Genomic DNA, 22,221 nt, shown 5'->3' with positions numbered 1-22,221 from the left:
ATTCAAAGCGCTTCTTAAACCCCCAAAGGATATTCATTGTGTCATTTTATGCGTCATATATTATTTCCCTCGTGAGCCCTGGTATTTCAAGTTGAAAAATACTGAAGACGGGAAACTGTCTAATTTATTTAAGTCTCATGACATGTACACAACCGGCTCTTCAACTATACATACAATGGAATTACTTCGCAATGCAAGAATCTGATATGGCAAAAACAGCATATATCATATGTGACACATCAACATGTGTTCATGGCGTTGTTACATGTATAAGCACGTTTGGGCTGAAAATAATTAAATAGTTTTATTGGACATTAAAGCTGTATTATTTTCTAAGGCAGTAAACATTATAATGCTGTATCTGAGTAAGATGAAACTGCTTATCATAACAATATAAGGCACAGACGCACATATTCATGTACAAATAGTCTTAACGACAAGAATAGTCCAACATATTTTCCGAAACGATGGGGTAGCTTAGTGGTCAAAACGTTCGCTCGTCAAGCCCATGACCCGCGTTCGATTCCCTACACAGGTACAATGTCTGATGTCCATCTCTGGTGTCCATCGCCGTGATATTGTTGGAAGAATGTCAAAAGCGGTCGAAAAATGAACATACTCCTTACACATTGTCCTTCTTTCTGGCTTTTGGTAATGCTCAGTGTTTTCCTATTGTTCCGTAATATATTCATTCCGTAGTGACATGGACGTGAAAATATATATATATATATATAAATATATATATATTTTCACGTCCATGTCACTACGGAATGAATATGTACACACACACACACACACACACACACACACACACACACACACACACACACACACACACACACACACACACACACACACAAGCAATGGCACCAAGTCTGCTGTGGTTCCGTCACTGTTGACTGACGTCACAGTGTCACGTGATCACATGTTCTGGTAGTACGTCATGGGAACGACGTACTCCCCACCGTACACTCCTCCTTGTTCAGTCTCAAACGCCTCGTACGTCTCATCAAATGTTGGAGCTGGCAGAGTTACGCTTTTGTCTGAAATTAATATCAATAAATATTTAAAACAAACATGGAGCACAGCTCTAAATATCGAGAATAAGTATAATATGGAGGACAACTTCGTAAATTCTACAGCACGACGTTTCGATACAGGTGCTTTTCTCGGTTTCAATTATGATACAAGAACCTGTATCGAAACGTCATGCTAAAGAATTAAAGAAGTTGTCATATATATATACTTGTTCTATCTGACATCCAAATTCTAAAAATGCCTCAATAAAGAAATGGACATTTTCTGAGTTTGTTTTTTCAGTGAGAATCATTTGCTGTGCTTACGTAATCTATTCACTGGGAAGAGAAAATCCTTCATTTACCTGAAGTCCTAAGTTTAATTCTAACTATTCATTCAAATCAGTCGAAATGTTTTTCAGAATAATACATACATATGGCACATGACATACAACAACACGTAATGTTCAATATATACAAAATGGCAGCATTTAACGTGACTATTATGTTGTTTGTTGTATATCCACCCGTGAACATCCGGGCTAGAATTGGTCTTCAAGCAAAGCATGCTTGTGGTAAAAGGCGATTAACGGGATTGGGTGCTGACAAGGTTGACACATGTCATCGTACCCGTTGTGTAAATCGATGCTTATGCTGTTGATCATTGGGCTGTTTGGATTAGACTCAAATGTTTACAGACACCCTCCACATAGCTGGAATATGGCTGTAAACGACGTTAAACAACGTACAACGTAATTGTATTATTTACACGATTACCTTCAAATTATGTTGTCCTAACTTGTTACCTTGGGTACAATATGTGAACCCTATTTCTGGTGTATCCCCTTTGATGTTGCTGGAATATTGCTAAAAGTGGCGTAAAACTAAACTCATTCACCCACTCATTTAAATTGGTACAGATTTGGAACCTCCAGGTGCTGTTTATACTGCAATGTTGCGTGTACAGAATTCTTGGACCAAGAGAACTAAGTCCCTCTCGATGGAAAACGCTTCACCTAGATGAGATCGAACTCAACTCCAGTCATTAACAAAGATATACTGTATCATGAATTTACGCGACCCTGTGTAACTCTACTCGATTTTAACTCAGTGATTGAGTGGGTGGTATTACTCCGCTCTTAGCAATAATCTAGCAATGTCACTGCAGGGGACAACAGAAATGAAATGGGCTGAACATTCTACACCCATGTGGGATATCGAACATGGACTTTCGGCATGACGAACGAACACTTAAACAGCTGGACTAACCCACCGCCGCTTGAATCGAGGACATGTCTCATGCAAATCGCGACAGAACGTGGTTGGGGATTCCTACCCATGGAAACCCACATGGTGTATCCACGGTAACCTGAGTACATATCGTACAACCAATGTTACAAGTAGGATGGTGAACTGAGCCAGAGGCAGTGTCAGAAATGTCTATCAATTGCAGGAAGACATTTCAAATGAAAATGCATATACATATTTAAGTTGTTTACACCAAAAATATTTCAAGTGAAGGAAAAACCCACACCCCATGAAACCGACTCTCAACACGAGCACACTTCACTGTATTGAGGAAGAAAATTAACTACTTAATAGGTTTCAAAATGAACCTGGGCTGAACAACAAAGTAGAATATTAAAATCAATACAGTGATATAATAAACAAGAGACCCGGAAGTGTGTGTATTACAGATACGTCTCACTTCCTCCTCCGTCAAGGTGAGTCAACGAGTTATTCAGCCATCTTGCCTTCAAGTACAGATTGTCATTTTTCATTTTCAACGAACAGTCGTAAATAATGTCTAGCCGACACGTATCAAATTGAAATTTTCAAATACACCTATCTAAAAGGAATTATTCATACAATTCTACAGCCCCCATCCCCCCTCCTTTCTATGCATGTGTTACATGTTTTTATGTACAAAATGGCTGCCCCCTCCTAACAAGTACCCTTCTCTTTAACATCATCAGTCACTCTCTCTCACACACAGACGCGCAGACGCACACACAAACAGACAAAACAAAACAAAACAACCCCCCCCAAAAAACAACAACAATAATAATAATAAACCCAACCAAACAAATTGCAATCAAACAAAATAAGAAGGAAACTTTAATCCCTATTAAACACCAGCCAAACGAATTAGCGTCCATATTTCTACCCACCCAACGAACATCGTACAGGGCGACAAATGCGATCGGATGGTTAGGCTCGCTAACTTCAGGTTGACATATGTTCTCATATTCCAAATACGTAAGTCGGTTCTGATGATGTTGATAACAGGATTGTCTGGTCCATACCCGTTTACTTACAGACAACATTAAAGAATGTACCCCTCCTTTTGGGGTGCAGAACCGCGTTTACCAACATTCCAACCAGGTCACTACGAGTGAAACCAGAAATAGTTCCCAATGGGGAATGGAATTCGGGTCTTCTCACCAATGCAGACTAACGTTAAAATAATATATTTTGATGCAACACTGCAGTAGGGCTGGGTGGAAATGAAAATATTATGGTTCTGAGAATCTGAAACAAACAGGAATCCTGACTTCATTGCTCACGAACTGCCTTCACTAGATACTTTACATTCCTTCAGAAAACGTGAAGATCAGGGTTACAATTGGTCTTCAGCAACCCTTACTTGTCGTGCGAGGCAATTAACAGGTTGTCAGACACGCTGACTTGGCTGAGACATGTCATCGTACTCTACATGACGTTGCTCACTGGATTGTCTGGTCAAGACTCGAGTATTTACAGAACGTTGCAATGTAACTGGATTATTGTTGTGTGTGGCGTTAAACAACAAAGAAGTAATTACCTGTCTTCCGCCTGTTGACTGCAGGAGGTAGGGGTGCGGTAGAGCGAGGGAGACCCGGGGAGTGCGAGGCCTGGCTGCCAGGCACGGGTGGTCTTGGCATTGAGGGTCGCGACAGACTTGGGCTGAAGGGACAGTCTGGCCTCTCGGTACCATTGTCTGAATTGCTGTTTTTTCGGGACGGTTCTGACTTTGTGCTGCTCTGTGCGGACAACGTGACGTTAGATCTGGAAAAGGGAACATATGTATCAGAAGCAACAGTCGCTGCACCAAGAAACAGCGCCAATCCTCAGCCCCTCCCACAGAGCCTACAGCGTTTGCTCGTCACTCCAGAAACCAGATTCGATTCCACTCCAACCCCCTAGTCCCCGCGCCGTGATATTGTTGGAATATTGTTAAACGCTGCGTAAAACTAAACTCACTCACTCTGTGTGATCCATAATGTACCCAGCATCTGTATATAGAGTTGGTGATCCACAGACATGTACATATGCAGTGAGCGAAGACGACATATCTCCCATATCTGCTGATACATCAACATCTCCCTTCCACCACAACCCCACCCTCTCATTAACACACGCCAGTGCGTGCGCACACAAGCTTCACCGACACATAAAAACTGCACATGGAATCACCTGCATTCTGCGTCCTTCAGGCGAGGGTCGGTTGTACCTGGAATGTAAAAACCATACAGTAAAGCGGAATTGAGGGTCAGCGTTAGTCTCCAATACTCCAGGTCCTCATGTTCTTCCGGGTTTAGTGAATTTGATGAATAAAGGTGTTGGCGTTTGTTACGAGACGGTTTTTCAAAAGCTTTAGAATGCCACGAGTTCGCTTTGGTTACAAACATATGTACTTGGGAAGATAGAGTCTGGAACAGAGATGCTTGTTGTGAGAGGTCACTAAAGGGATCGGGTGGTAAAGCTATAGTTAATAGAAATCATTTTACCCCAGTTCAGAGGGCGATGCACAAAACGTCAATCGATGGATTGTTCTGAATTGATTATTAACAGACCGCCGTCATATAGGTGGAATATTCTGGTGCGGGTTTGAACAACAAACAAACAAACAAAAAAAGATACCTACATTTCGCCCGCCTCACGTAGAATCCTGCTAGACACACAGCCGCAGCGAGAAGCAGGGTCACTGCGATTCCGATACCGATTCCGGCCCCCACCCCGATGTCCGATGACGTGGCAGGACCTGAAATGAGTGAGTGAGTTTTACTTCGCTTTTGACAATATTCCAGCATCACCATGACAGGGAACACCAGAAGTGAACTTCACACATTGTACCCATGTGGATATAATCGAACCTTGGTTTCGGCGTGACGAACGAAAGCTTTTAACCACTAGGTTACCCCACCGCCCTGTTGATAGTCAAGTGCGAAACGAAAAAAATATACACATATTATACATCAGTACTTATTGACAAATGGCAAAGTGCTATTTACTCATCTGAGATAATGACACATTGAGACCAATATGGGCAAGTAGCTATAAGTCTGTTTATGAACTGGGTAGAGACGCTGGAAATTGGTGTGATGATTTGCCTCAACTAGACATTTGGAGCGGATTCTCAACGTCCTAAAAATCCGACACCCCTTCGTACTTTTCTCTCACATTATACTGACACACCGTAATGAAGGGGTGGAAAGTATGGGGTAGCACAATTCAATCAATTACCTTCAACAAACACAAACAGTTCCTCTGTAAAGTTGGATGTCAGCAAAGAATTTTGCTTGTTGATGGCTTGCACTCTGACGTCATATCCGGTGTTCAATACGAGACCGGATATATGGGCATAAACACTATGTCCGACTCCCGGGTCCTCGTCGACCTTGATGTAGACCCAGCCTCTAGAGGAGTCCGCTCGTTTGTATGACAACTCAAAACGTTGCTCCCCTCCCCCGTTGAACTCTGACCTCCACGAGAACCAGAAGCCGTCTGTGAAGTTGTCCACAACTTGGAACTGAATGGGTGACTTCGGTCGATCTGCAGAAACACAGAACGGTTAACCACATAAAGACCGCAATGAAGTTAATGCTTTACATAGGTGAAGTCACAAGCGAGGTATATTGCAATGTACCCCGCTGCTAATGGCAACTCATTCGTTACTTCGTGGTTGTATTTCTTTACCTCGAATAACATTGAAGCACACATGATGCACGGAAATTACTGATGTTTTGCGAATGCAAATCGGGGAAAGGAAGAAGTCTAAATCTATTTTTCTTGTAAGCAAATTCTACCAATGGCTACAATGAATATTATATATCACAGGAACTAAAGCACATATATGTTCAAGTTTTCAAATCAATTTAATTCTGTATTCTCATGAACCACCTTGGTGGTACAAGAGCATGTGTTGTGAACATATATACAAATACGAAATCAGATTCCAATTCAAGATGGCAGGAAACAACATATTAACATCTTTTTCTGACAAGAGATGATAGACGTAGAATATATTTTGTTGGACTTGGCATGCATTGAGAGGTTTTTACAGATAATGCTTCCGTGAACTTTGTTTCATTGGGAAAAGAGGTTAGATGTGTGGGTAAACAATGCTTCCTCAAAGTATCTTATGCTTTAAAATGAAATGAACACGAATATTGTTTACATTTGTACAAATTATATATGATATATGATAAATGTATGATAAATACAATGTACATTGAGAGAAGTTACATATATGTTATTGGAGTTATTTCAAAATTATTTTACAGAAGATTGAAAGTTTTCATAAAGTTCCTAGCTTATTGGTGTTAAAAGGGACATTCATTTTATATATATTTGGTCTAATATAGTAATACTTTTGAATACATTTTTCTCTTTCTAGTTCTAACTTGGGACATATAAATAAATAATGAAATTCATCACCAGTATCATGTAGGTTACACAAAGTACATGTCCTATCATTTGCTGGGTTTCATCTACCTGTGTCGGTTGGAAGGAAATGATTGGAAGTTCGGAATTCTAACAAGCTATTATAATGCAGAAAATTTAGGTATGGTTCAAATTTGAGAGATGGGATTTTTGAAAGTGCTATAAATGTTTCCTTTGGAGGAAGTTTCAATTATTGAAATTGTTTGCTAATATATGTCTGTTAATTTACTTTTGATAACAGTTTTAAGCCAAGATAGACTTTCAAACTTTTGGGATTTCCACATGAAACTCAGTCCAAGCTCGTCGAAAATGCTTTTGAGATACATTATCCATTTATGTTCACATTTGCCAAATATACAATCGTTGAAAATTAATTTATATATTAAGAGGCACACTTTTGACGATCTTCCGATTAAAAGTTTAGCCCCATTCTGTTTTTAATAACATTTACGAGGGGGAATCTGCCAAACTCGCCATATAACGTAAAGTTAGGTGTACTGTTCCTGAGTGATACTAAATATTTGAGAAAGCGTAGATGAACACTTTCAAAGCAAGAGGTATTTTCAAAACCCCAGACACGTTCTCTTGTTCCTTGGACTATTATACCAGCGGCCCGTCTCAATAGGTAACTATGGTTACATGTTTTAAATTTCAACAATGGCAATGAAATACGTTTTGGAAAGAGGAAATATGCATCCAAATTAGGAAATGGCTTCAGATGTTTATAGTATATTCCTTTGGGGCTAGAAATAATGTGATTGTGTCAGTTTTGGATAAACTGATCTTGAAGAGTCTGTTCAACTCATAAGACCAGCCAGTGGGTTGCACAAACTGATGGATTTTCAAAACCATTCGATAGTCCAGTATTGTCTAACATAATTTCAACGTGTACGAGACAGGATTATATTTTTTATTTGTACCTCTTTGGAATGATAAATAATTGTAAATTAAGTTGATAAGCTTAAAAAACACCTTCTTGGTAACTTAACCTGTGCCAAAAGTTAAATAAACGTTTATATATCATACTTCTAGTAGGGAATCTTCCTAGTTCTCCATAGAGCATAAATCGAGGGGTTGAATTTCCTAATCCCGTAATGTATCTTAAGAATTTTATATGACTTTTCTCTAGAATTTTAAGGTTTTCGACAGACCAGACTTCAGTACCATAGGTCAAGGTAGGTGTTACCATGAAGTCAACTGCTGACAATAAATAGTCTAGAGGCACGTTTTTTCACTAAACTATACATTGCTTTTGAAGCGCTATTACTTACACTTTTAATACTTGATACGCGTTTTCTATTTCAATGGAGATTTATACCGAGGTGGATATAATTATCAACTATTTCAAGTAATTTACCACCCAAGTGAAATAATTTTTTTGTGCTTTTTGAGGGTCCTCACCCAAATATTACTATTATAGTTTTGCTTATATTCACTTTTAGCTTCCATGAGTTACAATAGTCCTTAAATGAGTTGAAAGCATGTTGTAGTCCTTTTGGCGATTCATTAAATATTATTGTATCATCTGTATATGTAATAAAACTAACACCTTTACAAACATCACCAAATTTTCGTCCTCAGTATTACTTAGAATTACACCATTACAATCTAAAGTAAGTAAATGAGATTCAATATCATTTATGCAAATGGAAAATAATAACGGTGACAGATATTCCCTTGTCTGACGCCAGGAATTTACCCTCTATGCCAATCATTTGCATTATTTCCCACAATCCCACTGGCCAAACAGTATCGAAAACTTTGTAAAAGTCTATAAAGGTACAACAGAGTTTCTGTTTCCTATCTTTTAAAATTTGCATTAAGTTATAAATTATGAATACATTGTCAGCAGTGGAGAATAACTTTCTAAACCCAGTTTGGGCGGGTGTCAAAACATTATCTGTATCTAAGAAATCTGAAAGGCGACTGTTTAATATTTTGGGAAGCAATTTTCCAAAACAGTTACGTCACTACTACTACTACTACTACTACTACTACTACTACTACTACTACTACTACTACTACTACTGATGGTGGTGTTGCTACTACGACGACAACGACAACGTACAACGCCAACGACCCAAACTAAACCTTGCACTGGACTGCACTTTCATTACTGCAACTGTCGCTGGTGCAGCTACACATTGTCCATTATCGGCTACGTCCATAACTGGGGTGGTATTGTTTCGCTATTGGGTAGCTCTTGGAGGCACGATTGCATGTCTGGATGTCGACTGAGGTATACTACATAGGGATTAACCTATGTACCGTTGAATACTGTCTCATAAAATCTACTCTTGTAATGTGTCTCTGCGTGAATATCTGGGTGCAGGTGAAAATCGCATCCATTAGACCTTGTTATCAACCAATTCTTGTCGAGGTTTCTAAATTCTCGATGCAAAACCTAATTTCTGACACTCGAAGTCTTACCAAATCCAAAGTTCCGGAAGCGAAAACATAAGTCGGCGCCCAAAGTCTGTTTAGCAACATTCAAGCAATGTCACAAGAAAGTGAGTGAGTTAATATTTAACGTCACATCGGCAATACCTCAGTCATATCGTGACGAGAACATTCGACAATGAAAAATATCATATGTACATTATAAAAACCTGTCAACGAAGGGCAGTAAAACAACTAGAATATCACAATTTCAATTAAAACTAGCATGGAAAATTAAAACTAATATCACTATTTAGACAATACAATATAAAAACAGACGATAGATCGCCAACAACAGCCCAGGTAGGTGTAACCAATATCCGGTTTTATTTCATGTAATTTATTTATACCTACTTGGGTGTCCCACTTCGTCTGCATCAGATCACGGATGTAAGTTCTAATGCTAACTTTATAATCAGAGTATGGAATTAGAAGTGGTGTCACAGATTTGTTGAGTGCTGCCTTGGCAGCAGGATCGGCCATTGCGTTACCGGAAATGCCTACGTGGCTGGGTAACCAACAGAAGACGATGTCGTATTGGTCAGTAGCAAGATTATTATACAATTCAATAATTTTTAATTAAAAGTGGATGTTTACAAGAAATATTTTTTAATAGCCTGAGGGCAAGAAAGTGAGTCGGAATAGATTATATATTGTTTACGTTTAGGGTGTCTTTGAATATATATAAGAACTGTTAATATGGCGTTAACTTCAGCTGTAAAAATAAAACTATTATCTGGTAATCTAGAAGATATTGTTCTGGATCCAATGACAGTGGCACAAGCCACAGCGCCACCGTCCTTGGGACCCATCTGTAAATAAGGACTTATAATTGCTATATTTATGTTTTAATTGATTATATTCTTGTTTACATTTTAATTCATTCGTTTCTGATTTTTTAAATGTGGTCAATGTTAGGTCCACTTGGGGCCTGTCACAAGAAAGAGGTTTCGCAGTTGGTACAAATAGCTAAGAATCGAACCCGGGTCGTATACGTCATCAATGAACGCTTTCTCCACTGGGCTACTTTACACCCCTAGCTTAAACTGTTTCACTGACGTACCCATCCGTCTGAGCTCGATTAGTGCGGAGGCGCACCCACCAACTGTACATGCTGTAACATAGTAGTGCCCAAAGTCGGAAGAAGATGTCGTCAGCGTTATGAACAAACTTGACCCTGAAACGCTGACGCTTTCGCCGTGCATGCGGTAGTCAATAGTCTTGTTCTCCATGAGTCCTTTCGTCAGCCCCTCGCCATCTTTGCTCCATTTCCAAGCCGACAGCGTCGACACATTGAGGAACGTAGCCCTCAACGTCGTCTTGAACTCAACTTCTGCATACACAACGTCATGGGCGGTAGACATCAACCTCGGCGCCATGGTAACTGAGGAATTAGACAAAGTAGTTAGTAGCTGATGCCGCTGCTACTACTACTACTACTACTACTACTACTACTATTTCTGCTGCTGTTACTAATTGCAACTACTGTTACAACAACAACTTCTACTACTACTACTACTACTACTACTATTGCTGATATTAGGGTGGGTAGGCTCAGTAATTTGCTGATTGCTGACGAGTTACCGTACGCAAGCTTCCTCGCTTCCCCTGATTCACAAGCACTCACGGACGCACGCACGCACGCACGCACGCACGCACGCATGCACACAAACATAGAAATAGGCACTATATGTTAGTGAGTAGTCACATCGGACTTTTTTCAACCATATTGTGACTATGAAACCTATCTGGGTTTTTTTGTAAACGGACGATATAAATACCTGTCAATACAGAACAGTAAAAAACCCTGGACTATCTGAGATAAATGCAGCAGAGTATACAAAACGGCCTGAGGTGCGACACATACCCACTGGTAGACATAGATACAGACACAGTTACACACAAACACAGCCCCTCGTAGACACAGATACATGCAGACATAGAGATCAGGTACACACAGATGCAAACACTCGAAGACACAGAAACACCGACACAGTTACAGAAACACACACGTTGACAAATTTACAGAGACATAGACACGCACACAGCCACACAAACACACACTGATGCAGACATAAAAACGGTTACACACAGCCATACAGATACAGACAGACAGGTACACACAGGTACATGCAGACACAGACACAGTTAGACCTAGGCACAGATGCAGACACAGACAGTTAAACATAGACATAGATATACAGACGCAAACGCTCGCAGACACAGAGAAAGATACAGACACATACGCTCGTAGACACAGAGTGAGACAGTTACAGACACAGTTACACAGATAGACACAGATACAGTTACACATAGACGCGAGAAAACTCTGACTGAGGCACGGCTACAGGCACAGCTACAGAAAGAGATACAGGAGCAGAAACAGGCACAGATGTTGGCACAGCTACAGGCACAGACACACGCACAGCTACAGGCACAGATACAGGAACAGACACAGGTACGGATACAGGCATGGGCACAGGCACAGGCGCAGATGCATGCATGCGTGCACAGACAGACAGACAGACAGACAGAGACATACATTTTCTTCGAGAGTATAAATATTCTTCACGATGTCAAATTACCTTTCTCGGAGAGGTCGATGGATTCAGTGGAATTGACTGATCCCACTTGACAGCCGTAAGTCCCAGCGTCCTGCAGGGTAAAACCAGCCACTCGAAGAGTTGAAGCATTTCCATCCACTTTTATAGGGATCGTCCGAATTATCCTCCCTTGCCAATTTTGTGTGAAGTTCACGGTGCTGACGGTGGTGAAATTGGTCACGGTACAGTTGAGACGAACGTCGCCCAGTTCCTTGGGCTCATCAGTCAAAAGGTCTATGTTTACCGTTTGGGCATCTGAAACACAATACGAGTAGACTAGGTGGAATTTGGCAGAATGGATGATGATCAGGTGGAGCACTAGAAGATGGAATAACTGGGTGGAAGATAGCAGGGTAGATGATGATCGGGTGGAGCAGTAGATGATGGAATAACTGGGTGGAAGATAGCAGGGTAGATGATGATCGGGTGGAGCACTAGAAGATGATTTAACTGGATGGAAGATAGCAGTAGAGATGATGATCGGGTGGAGCACTAGAAGATGAAATAACTGGGTGGAAGATAGCAGGGTAGATGATGATCGGGTGGAGCAGTAGATGATGGAATAACTGGGTGGAAGATAGCAGGGTAGATGATGATCGGGTGGAGCACTAGAAGATGATTTAACTGGATGGAAGATAGCAGTAGAGATGATGATCGGGTGGAGCACTAGAAGATGGAAAAAGTGGGTGGAAGATAGCAGTATAGATGATGATCGGGTGGAGCACTAGAAGATGGAATAACTGGGTGGAAGATAGCAGGGTAGATGATGATCGGGTGGAGCACTAGAAGATGAAATAAGTGGGTGGAAGATAGCAGGGTAGATGATGATCGGGTGGAGCACTAGAAGGTGGAATAACTGGGTGGAAGATAGCAGGGTAGATGATGATCGGGTGGAGCACTAGAAGATGAAATAACTGGATGGAAGATAGCAGTAGAGATGATGATCCGGTGGAGCACTAGAAGATGGAATAACTGGGTGGAAGATAGCAGGGTAGATGATGATCGGGTGGAGCACTAGAAGATGAAATAACTTGATGGAAGATAGCAGTAGAGATGATGATCGGGTGGAGCACTAGAAGATGGAATAACTGGGTGGAAGATAGCAGGGTAGATGATGATCGGGTGGAGCACTAGAAGATGAAATAACTGGGTGGAAGATAGCAGTAGAGATGATGATCGGGTGGAGCACTAGAAGATGGAATAACTGGGTGGAAGATAGCAGGGTAGATGATTATCAGGTGGAGCACTAGAAGATGAAATAACTAGGTGGAAGATAGCAGGGTACATGATGATCGGGTGGAGCACTAGAAGATGATTTAACTGGATGGAAGATAGCAGGGTACATGATGATCGGGTGGAGCAGTAGATGATGCAATAACTGGGTGGAAGATAGCAGGGTAGATGATGATCGGGTGGAGCACTAGAAGATGATTTAACTGGATGGAAGATAGCAGTAGAGATGATGATCGGGTGGAGCACTAGAAGATGGAATAACTGGATGGAAGATAGCAGGGTGGATGATGATCGGGTGGAGCACTAGAAGGTGGAATAACTGGGTGGAAGATAGCAGGGTAGATGATGATCGGGTGGAGCACTAGAAGATGAAATAACTGGATGGAAGATAGCAGTAGAGATGATGATCCGGTGGAGCACTAGAAGATGGAATAACTGGGTGGAAGATAGCAGGGTAGATGATGATCGGGTGGAGCACTAGAAGATGAAATAACTTGATGGAAGATAGCAGTAGAGATGATGATCGGGTGGAGCACTAGAAGATGGAATAACTGGGTGGAAGATAGCAGGGTAGATGATGATCGGGTGGAGCACTAGAAGATGAAATAACTGGGTGGAAGATAGCAGTAGAGATGATGATCGGGTGGAGCACTAGAAGATGGAATAACTGGGTGGAAGATAGCAGGGTAGATGATTATCGGGTGGAGCACTAGAAGATGAAATAACTAGGTGGAAGATAGCAGGGTACATGATGATCGGGTGGAGCACTAGAAGATGATTTAACTGGATGGAAGATAGCAGGGTACATGATGATCGGGTGGAGCAGTAGATGATGCAATAACTGGGTGGAAGATAGCAGGGTAGATGATGATCGGGTGGAGCACTAGAAGATGATTTAACTGGATGGAAGATAGCAGTAGAGATGATGATCGGGTGGAGCACTAGAAGATGGAATAACTGGATGGAAGATAGCAAGGTGGATGATGATCGGGTGGAGCACTAGAAGATGGAATACCTGGGTGGCAGATTGCAGGGTACATGATGATCGGGTGGAGCACTAGAAGATGAAATAACTGGTTGGAAGATAGCAGTAGAGATGATGATCCGGTGGAGCACTAGAAGATGGAATAACTGGGTGGAAGATAGCAGGGTACATGATTATCGGGTGGAGCACTAGAAGATGATTTAACTGGATGGAAGATAGCAGTATAGATGATGATCGGGTGGAGCACTAGAAGATGGAATAACTGGGTGGAAGATAGCAGGGTAGATGATGATCGGGTGGAGCACTAGAAGATGAAATAACTGGATGGAAGATAGCAGTAGAGATGATGATCGGGTGGAGCACTAGTAGATGGAAAAAGTGGGTGGAAGATAGCAGGGTAGATGATGATCGGTTGGAGCACTAGAAGATGGAATAACCGGGTGGAAGATAGCAGGGTAGATGATGATCGGGTGGAGCAGTAGAATATGGAGTGAGTGAGTGAGTTAAAATTTAACGTCACGTGGGCAATACTGCAACCACATCGTGACGAGAACATTTAACACTGAAATGGAATATATGTATATCATAAAAACCTGTCAACGAAGGACAGTAAAACAACTCGAATATCACAAATGGAATTAAAACTAGCGTGGAAAGTTAAACCTTATATCACTATTCGGACAATACATTATGAAAATAGGCTATACATTGCCAACAACTGAAGGTAGATCACCATACTTGGGACCATGGGGACTTACAGTGCCTGTGCTTCCTGCATGGACCCTAGCTGGATTTACACAATCCCTTCAAATGTTAGCATTTTAACCACATCTAGCCACAAATTAAAAATACACCTATACTACTATTAAAAACAGTGGAAAGTCTAAACGTACATGACATGTTTGGGGACGTACGTACCCTCTCAGGTGGACAAGACCTTTACGGTACTTCAACCCCCTTTGAGGGTACAGCCACTAACAATTCAAGTTACTAATCTAAACTACCAATGATTAAAATGCAGCTATCTACAGAACATAACAATCAAAATTCGGTCATGAAATCAATTTCTTTTAAAAATCCAAGAATTAAATGAGTATTAACTGTGTTAAAAAGATCCAAAAGTGTTTTTACATTGAAATATATATCCCTTATGACGAAGAGTTCAACACAGGCAAGCAAACATGCTTGACCGTTGTACTCTCATCACAAGGGATACAAAACGCAGGATCCTCACTTTTAACATTTATGCATGTGTATATCTTGTATGGCCAATGCGACATCGTCGCATGATGACCTCTTCAAATGTGGACTGACAGCCCAAGTAGGTAAAACCGATATACTGTTTTATTTCATGTAATTTATTTATACCTTCTTTTGCATGAGATCACGAATATAAGATCTAATGATGGCTTTATAATCACTGTAAGGCATAAGAACTGGTGTCGCAGATTTGTTGAGTGCTGCTTTAGCAGCAAGGTAAGCCAATTTGTTACCAGAGATTCCTACATGGCTTGGTAACCAACAGAAGACGATGTCGTATTGGCCAGCAGCAATATCATTATACAGTTGAATAATTTCTATTAAAAGTGGATGTCTGCGAGAAATATTTTTAAATATGAAAGACCCAAGACAAAGTCTTAAATCTTGGTGGTTTACAGAATCAAAGAAAGGTTGCTTTTACGATGGAGCCATAATTGAGTTTTGAACTTATAGGTGTAAGAGTGAGTGAGTGAGTGAGTTAATATTTAACGTCACATCGGCAATATTGCAGCCATATCGTGACGAGAACGTTGAATACTGAAATGAAATATATGTATAGTATAAAAACCTGTCAACGAGGGACAATAAAACAACGAGAATATCACAATTGGGATTAAAACTAGTGTGGAATGTTAAAACTAATATCACTATTCGGACAATACAACATAAAATCAGGCTATAGATTGCCAAGAACTGAAGGTAGATCACCATACTAGGGGCCACGGGGACTTACATATAGGTGTAAGAGGGTAGATTCCCTCCCCACTTTGAGTTAGAAACAACTTTCAACAAATCTAGTGCCTTCAAGCATTTAGCTTTAAGGGATTTAATATGAGGTAATAATGTTAAATGAGAATCGAAAATTAAACCCAAGACTAGGCCTCCTTGACAACTTTGTTGGGAGTGCCATTTAAAGATAATTCAGGGTCCTCATGCGGCTTATATTTCCTACAAAAATGTATACAATTTGTTTTAGATTTAGAAAATTTAAAGCCGTTTTCAGGACACATTTATGTATTTTATTTAAACGCAACTGTAAAATCATCCACAACAAGTGATCCATCAATCATTTAAAACCTTGGATAAACTGTTGATCTTCATACTAAATAAAGTGACGGACAAAATGCTGCCCTGAGGCACACCCTGATCCTGATTATAATGATGAGACAGGGTTGAACCTACTACTTGAAATTGCCTGTCTTTTAAAAACTCTGATATAAAAGAGGCAAACGGCCTCTCAATCCAAAATCATATAAATCCTTCGAAATACCATGCTTCCAGGTCGTGTCATAAAGGATTCTAAACGTACAAATGATCAATGGTACTTCGATTTTTCCTGAAACCACACTGAATATTTGTGATCAGGTTATTGGCTTCATGTCACCAAGTTAGTCTATTTTTCGCCATACGTTTCATGGTTTTACAGACACAGCAGGTTGGAGATATCGGTCTATAATTCGATGGATCTGTATGATCCCTGCCAGTTTTTGGGATTGGGACTACAATGGCATTACGCCATGAAGGAGGAAATTTTCCAGACGTCCATATTTTATCAAATATGTCTAAAATTGTCATCAGACATGGTTCAGGCAAGTGTTTCAGGAGCTGATAATAAATGATGTCATCACCCGGTGCAGTGTCATGAGCTAAATGAAAAGACTTCATTATAATCTTCACCATTATTGGAATCAAAATTAAGTTTTTTCAGCTCAGGAAAGTGTTTCGGTAAAAATGGTAATGTATATAGTCATCACCCGTTGCAGTGTCATGAGCTGGCTGAAGAGCAGCATGCAGCTCATGCAATGAAAACACTTCATTATAATCTTCACCGTTATTTGATTCAAAAGTATGTTTTGTCTTTTCCCGTTGTTTCTGATATCTCTGAAACTCAGGCACATAATTTGCTGATGAAGAATTTTTGGCAAGAGTTTCGCCAATGTTATTTGCAATTTTACATTTATCCGTAATTAAATTCGCACCATCTTTAAGAAGTGAGCAGCCGATATTGAGCATTTGCCTTTTATTGTCTGAATCATGCTCCACACTTTGGACATAGGCGTCCGTGAATTAATTTTATAAATATACTTCCTGAAGGATTGCCGTTTGTACGACGTGCCTTCACATTTAGGATTTTAAATTTATTTAAGTTATGGACAGCAGGCTGATGACGAAAATGTTTCTCTGCCTTTGTTCTTGCTTTCCTCGCATTGTTACAGTCTGCATTAAACCATGGCTTCCGTACATGTGGAGCTGTAGAGGACCTTGGTATACACTCATCAGTTATTATATTTAAGGCGTCAGAAAACACCTGAATAGGATCAGCAATATCCAAGAAACATTTGGGTCTTAGTCTAGATGTGCATAAGGTTTGAAATAAGTACCGATCTGCTTTGGAAAAATTTCATCGTGTGTTAGATGGAGAATCGGTTGGAGAAGTTTCTGATCGTATCGTTGGAAAGTGATCACTTCCACAAACGTCATTGTGGACTGACCATTCAAATTCATGAAGTAGATTAATGTCTGCAAGAGACAAATCTAGAGAAGAGTAGGTGCCGGTTGCAGGATGCAGGTAAGTACTCGGGCCATCATTGAATATACACAAATCATTATTGGAGATAAAATCTTCCTCTGTTTCACCTTAAGTGCTAGTATTTGTACCACCCCAGAGTGGATTATGGCCATTAAGATCACCCATTATAATGCAGGGTTTCGGAAGTTGATCATAGAGAGCTTGAAGATCAGACAAATGAAGTGTGAAAGAAGGCGGAATATACTGTGACCATATTGTAAAGGCAATATGAAGAGTTAGTCTCACTGCAACGGCTTGAAGGTTAGTTTATAGTGTTATTGGGCTGTGAATTACATTCTGCTTAACCAGGGATCCACCAGTGGCCATATCACCCGGAGGTGAGAAAGAATGATATGCTTCGAACTGACGCATATTAAAAGTATCTGTCTGTTTCAGATAAGTTTCCTGCAGACAGAAAGCTGATGGTGCCAGATCCTGAACTAATAACTGTAACTCATTAAAATTTGTCCTTAATCCTCTACAATTCCACTGTACTATATTGTTGGAAGACATTATCTTTTAGGTGGGTTGATTGGGAATCTACCCCGTACTTTTTTTGAGGACGACAAGATGTGGGCCCAAGAATGGACGTTTTCAGAGACACCCACGTCCTCGAGAGATCCATATTTGTTATATAGTTGAATTCTATTTTCCGACCCTTTCGGAGCTCTGCCACGTTGCTTTTTTAGAGCATCGTACTTCAGTTTAGTCAACAGCTGGTTGACTATCAGATGATGACTGAGACAGTGAACGTGATTGAGAAGACGACGTATGGTTAGATGGTGGTTGTGACACTTCCTCTGTATTGATTCCGCAGTTTGAGATGAGGTAGCAGGATATAAATGCTGTGGAGAGTTGCCTTTTACCCAAGTCAAGTTTGTTTGGCAGCTTGTGGTTGATTTAGATACTTTAGGGCTTAGCTCGATTGGTGGTTTGGTTACTCAAGCATAACTTTCTGTAAGTTCAGATCTCTGTACAAGTTTTTTGGCATCAGAAAAACTGATGTTCTGGGTAAATTTGATGTTGTTGATCTGCATTTGTTCTCTCCAAATTGGACATTCTTTAGAGAAGGATGAATGGTCACGTGAGCAGTTGGTGCATTTCTTAAAAGTACTTGTACAATCTTCACTTGTGTGTGTCTTCTCATCACAGTGAGCACACACAACAGACAATGTGCAAGTATTTACACCATGGACATACATCTGACATTTAAAGCATCTCAGCGGATTGGGAATGTAGGTGTCAACAGTGAAATTACAGTAACCTGCCTTCAAGAACTTGGGAGCAGTTGGTGACGAAAAGGAAAGCAGGTAAGTGTTTGTTAGAACGGTTTCATTGTTTTTACGTGTTGAAAAGCGTTTTCCATAGAGTACACCTTGGTCTTTCATTTCAGTCACGATGTCAAGTTCTGACATGTCAGAGAAGAACCGACCACGGTCTCTGATGATCCCTTTGCTCGTGTTTAACGTCTTTTGAGCAGAAACAGTAACCGGAATGCCAACAAACGATTCTGTACTCATCAAATTGACTGACTGCTGCCGTTTCCCGCACTCAACCCGCAGTGCACCTGAACGTAACCGTTTAATGTTCTTAACGTCCCCAGCAGTACCTTGAATACCTTTGACAACTGCGAACGGGTTCAATTTTAATGGCGTTTTGTCAACAGTTTCAATCACAAGAAAGCGTGGTCAAAAGTCAATTGATCTGGACGATCGAAGGTCATCACCATCAACATCATTTTCAAGAGGACGTTTGGACGTTGGGGATTTCATAAGCCATATTTTGGGTTGAGATTCCACCATCCGAGCATCCTAGCCACCACGGAGTATCACAAGGACAATGCTAAAAGCAAGCAGACGTCCAACTTGCAGCACCAAGAATACCCGGATGATATACGCCAGCAGAAAAATTTAGAAGTTAATGATTCCTCCAGATTGGCTCATGAGCCACCGCCTTCTGACATACGACTCTAGGCAAATAGAGACAAATTGAATTTCTGAGATAAAAAAAACGCCAAGTCTTTAAACATTTCCAAATTTCTTGCAATAGTACATAAATGTAGCACAGGGCTTGGCGTGACCAGCCGATTGGTTGAACCGGGCCCATTCAACCACCCGTGTGGGTGAATTCAGGACCAAAGTGGTGTATTGAGCAACACGTACACGGTTGCAGGCCCCTATTGCCCTCAGCCAAAACCTTTCCTCCACCGACACAGAGCCGCAACCCACGGCTAACGGGTTGGTGGACCAAATATGCCCCCGGATCCACACGGAGGGTTGGCGAGCACTTAGTGTTATCCAGCACCCACCACGAGGAGGTGGCTCGCCACGGGTGCCTAGTAGAATATGGAATAACTGGGTGGAAGATAGCAGGGTAGATGATGATCGGGTGGAGCACTAGAAGATGGAATAACGATGGTTACGACTCCAGTGAAACCTGGGGTTGCGTGATGAATGAAGAATGATTGGGTGAAAATACCGAGTTGAAGGGTGATTGGGTGGAGCTTGGTGTGGATGAAATCAGTGGGTTAGAGAGTTGGGGTCAAGTATGTGAGGGTGGATCGTAAAAAGGAGGAATATAGATAGGAAGTGATGGTTAGAGGTGTGTATCGGGGTGAAATTCGTTAGGGTGGAATACGACGGGATGAATGGTGATCGGGTGGAACTTGATTTGGAGGGATGGTGATGATGATGGTGATGATGATGGTGACGATGTCAGGTTCGAGCATGGCGAGGTGACACATACAGTAAAATGAGTGAGTGAGTTTAGTTTTACGCCGCACTCAGCAATATTCCAGCTTTATGGCGGCGGGCTGTAAATAATCGAGTCTGGACCAGACAATCCATGAGCATCAATCTGCACAATTGGGAAACGATGACATGTGTCAACCAAGTCAGCGAGCCTGACCAAACGAAGCTGTTGGTCCCCTCTTACGACGAGCATAGTCGCCTTTCATGACAAGCATGGGTTGCTGAAGGCCTATTCTACCCCGGACATTCACGGGTTACATGTAGTAAAAGAAAAGGAAACTGGTCGCAAGTGTACAGTTATTTCTGATGCCTGTCACGTGACAATAATGGTATGTTAAAGATATCACTACACGTATCGAGTACCTGCTATTGATCTCATTCACGCAGCAAACACGGATATAACACGAGACATTGAGTCACAGTTGAAACATGAGAAGGCGCCATTCAGAGAAATTCCAAGAATTTATCGTTCTCCTTAACAGTTTATAATTCCCAACCAGACGTTGTGTACGAACTGGTGCTATATTACAAGCATACCAGGTCGACCGTCTGATGAAAGCGTGAACAGATTATCAACCATGACCAACACAAAAAGCATATGAAAATGGTTATACACCGAGGAAGCCACATTTAACAAAAACAGTTGAGTTGAGTTGAAAATGGTTGAGTGATCCTATGAATGGGCTCTCCCGTGACTCTCGTATGAGTGAGTTTTGTTTTACGCCGCAATATTCCGGCTATATGGCGGCGGTCTGTAAATAATCGAGCCTGGACCAGACAATCCAGTGTTAAACAATATGAGCATCGATCTGCACAAATGGGAACTGATGACATGTGTCAACCAAGTCAGCGAGCCTGAACACCCGATCCCGTTAGCCGCCTCTTACGACAAGCATGGATTGCTGAAGACCTAGTCTACCCCGGACCTTGATGGGGAAGAAGACCACTGGCCCTGGGGTATGTACTGTCTCAGTACTGTCAGACACACACGCACGCAAGCTAGCCCTTCTATCTGTACGTGTGCAATCACTTGAGTATATTGCTCGAAACAAACTTGCCTGGCTTCTGACAGCGGAGAAAGGGTTATGTCTCTTCACCATAGACTATGGGTGGCTCTACCCGTCCCCATGTTCTTCCCGACATTGCCACACTCAGTCGATCCTTGGCTTGAACTGTGTATTCATTCCAGTGACAACACGCTTAACTGAGTTGTGTCCTATTGCTACTAGACCATACGTACTCTCAAGAAACAAGTCTTACCTGAGTTTCGTGCTAGTCCAACAACGAGAGCCAAAACAAGACCTACTGCAGCAGCCATAACAATATTCCACGTCGCCTACTGTTGTCGCTGTTGTTTCATGGCGGACTTACCAGACCAGGAAGTGAACTGGCGTTACGGGCGTTTGACATTTGTCACTGAACGGAACACATACCTGTGAAACACAAACCTCCGCCACAGACTGTTACGTAGGCCATACGTAGTTACATGTGTTTCACAACCTCAGCCAAAGGGAGAGAGGTCGCGCTAACGTAAATAAATGAATGAATGAATGAATGAATGAATAGATGGATGGGAGAGGTCGCGCTAAAATAAATAAATAAATAAATAAATAAATAAATAAATAAAACGGAACCCGACTTTGGTTGAAGGTGTTAAGCC

The 22,221-nt window shown here is 41.2% G+C and overlaps 1 protein-coding gene across 1 annotated transcript; it reads right to left on the bottom strand.

Moving 5' to 3' along the window:
* Window positions 1-106: 106 nt before the first annotated feature.
* On the bottom strand, window positions 107-21,977 carry LOC137284173 (uncharacterized). Its single transcript, XM_067815896.1, has 8 exons — window positions 21,822-21,977; window positions 11,747-12,019; window positions 10,225-10,545; window positions 5,523-5,831; window positions 4,924-5,040; window positions 4,473-4,509; window positions 3,841-4,064; window positions 107-1,043 (listed from the first exon to the last, which is right to left on the bottom strand). The coding sequence occupies exons 1-8, from the start codon at window positions 21,877-21,879 to the stop codon at window positions 922-924; spliced, it is 1,461 nt and encodes a 486-aa protein (XP_067671997.1). The 5' UTR covers window positions 21,880-21,977; the 3' UTR covers window positions 107-921.
* Between the last annotated feature and the right edge of the window lie 244 nt (window positions 21,978-22,221).

Source organism: Haliotis asinina, chromosome 1, assembly GCF_037392515.1.
Source record: "Haliotis asinina isolate JCU_RB_2024 chromosome 1, JCU_Hal_asi_v2, whole genome shotgun sequence".
NCBI classification, from domain to species: domain Eukaryota; kingdom Metazoa; phylum Mollusca; class Gastropoda; order Lepetellida; family Haliotidae; genus Haliotis; species Haliotis asinina.
The sequence above is the reverse complement of the archived record's forward strand: the minus strand, read 5'-3'. Positions and strand labels throughout refer to the sequence as shown.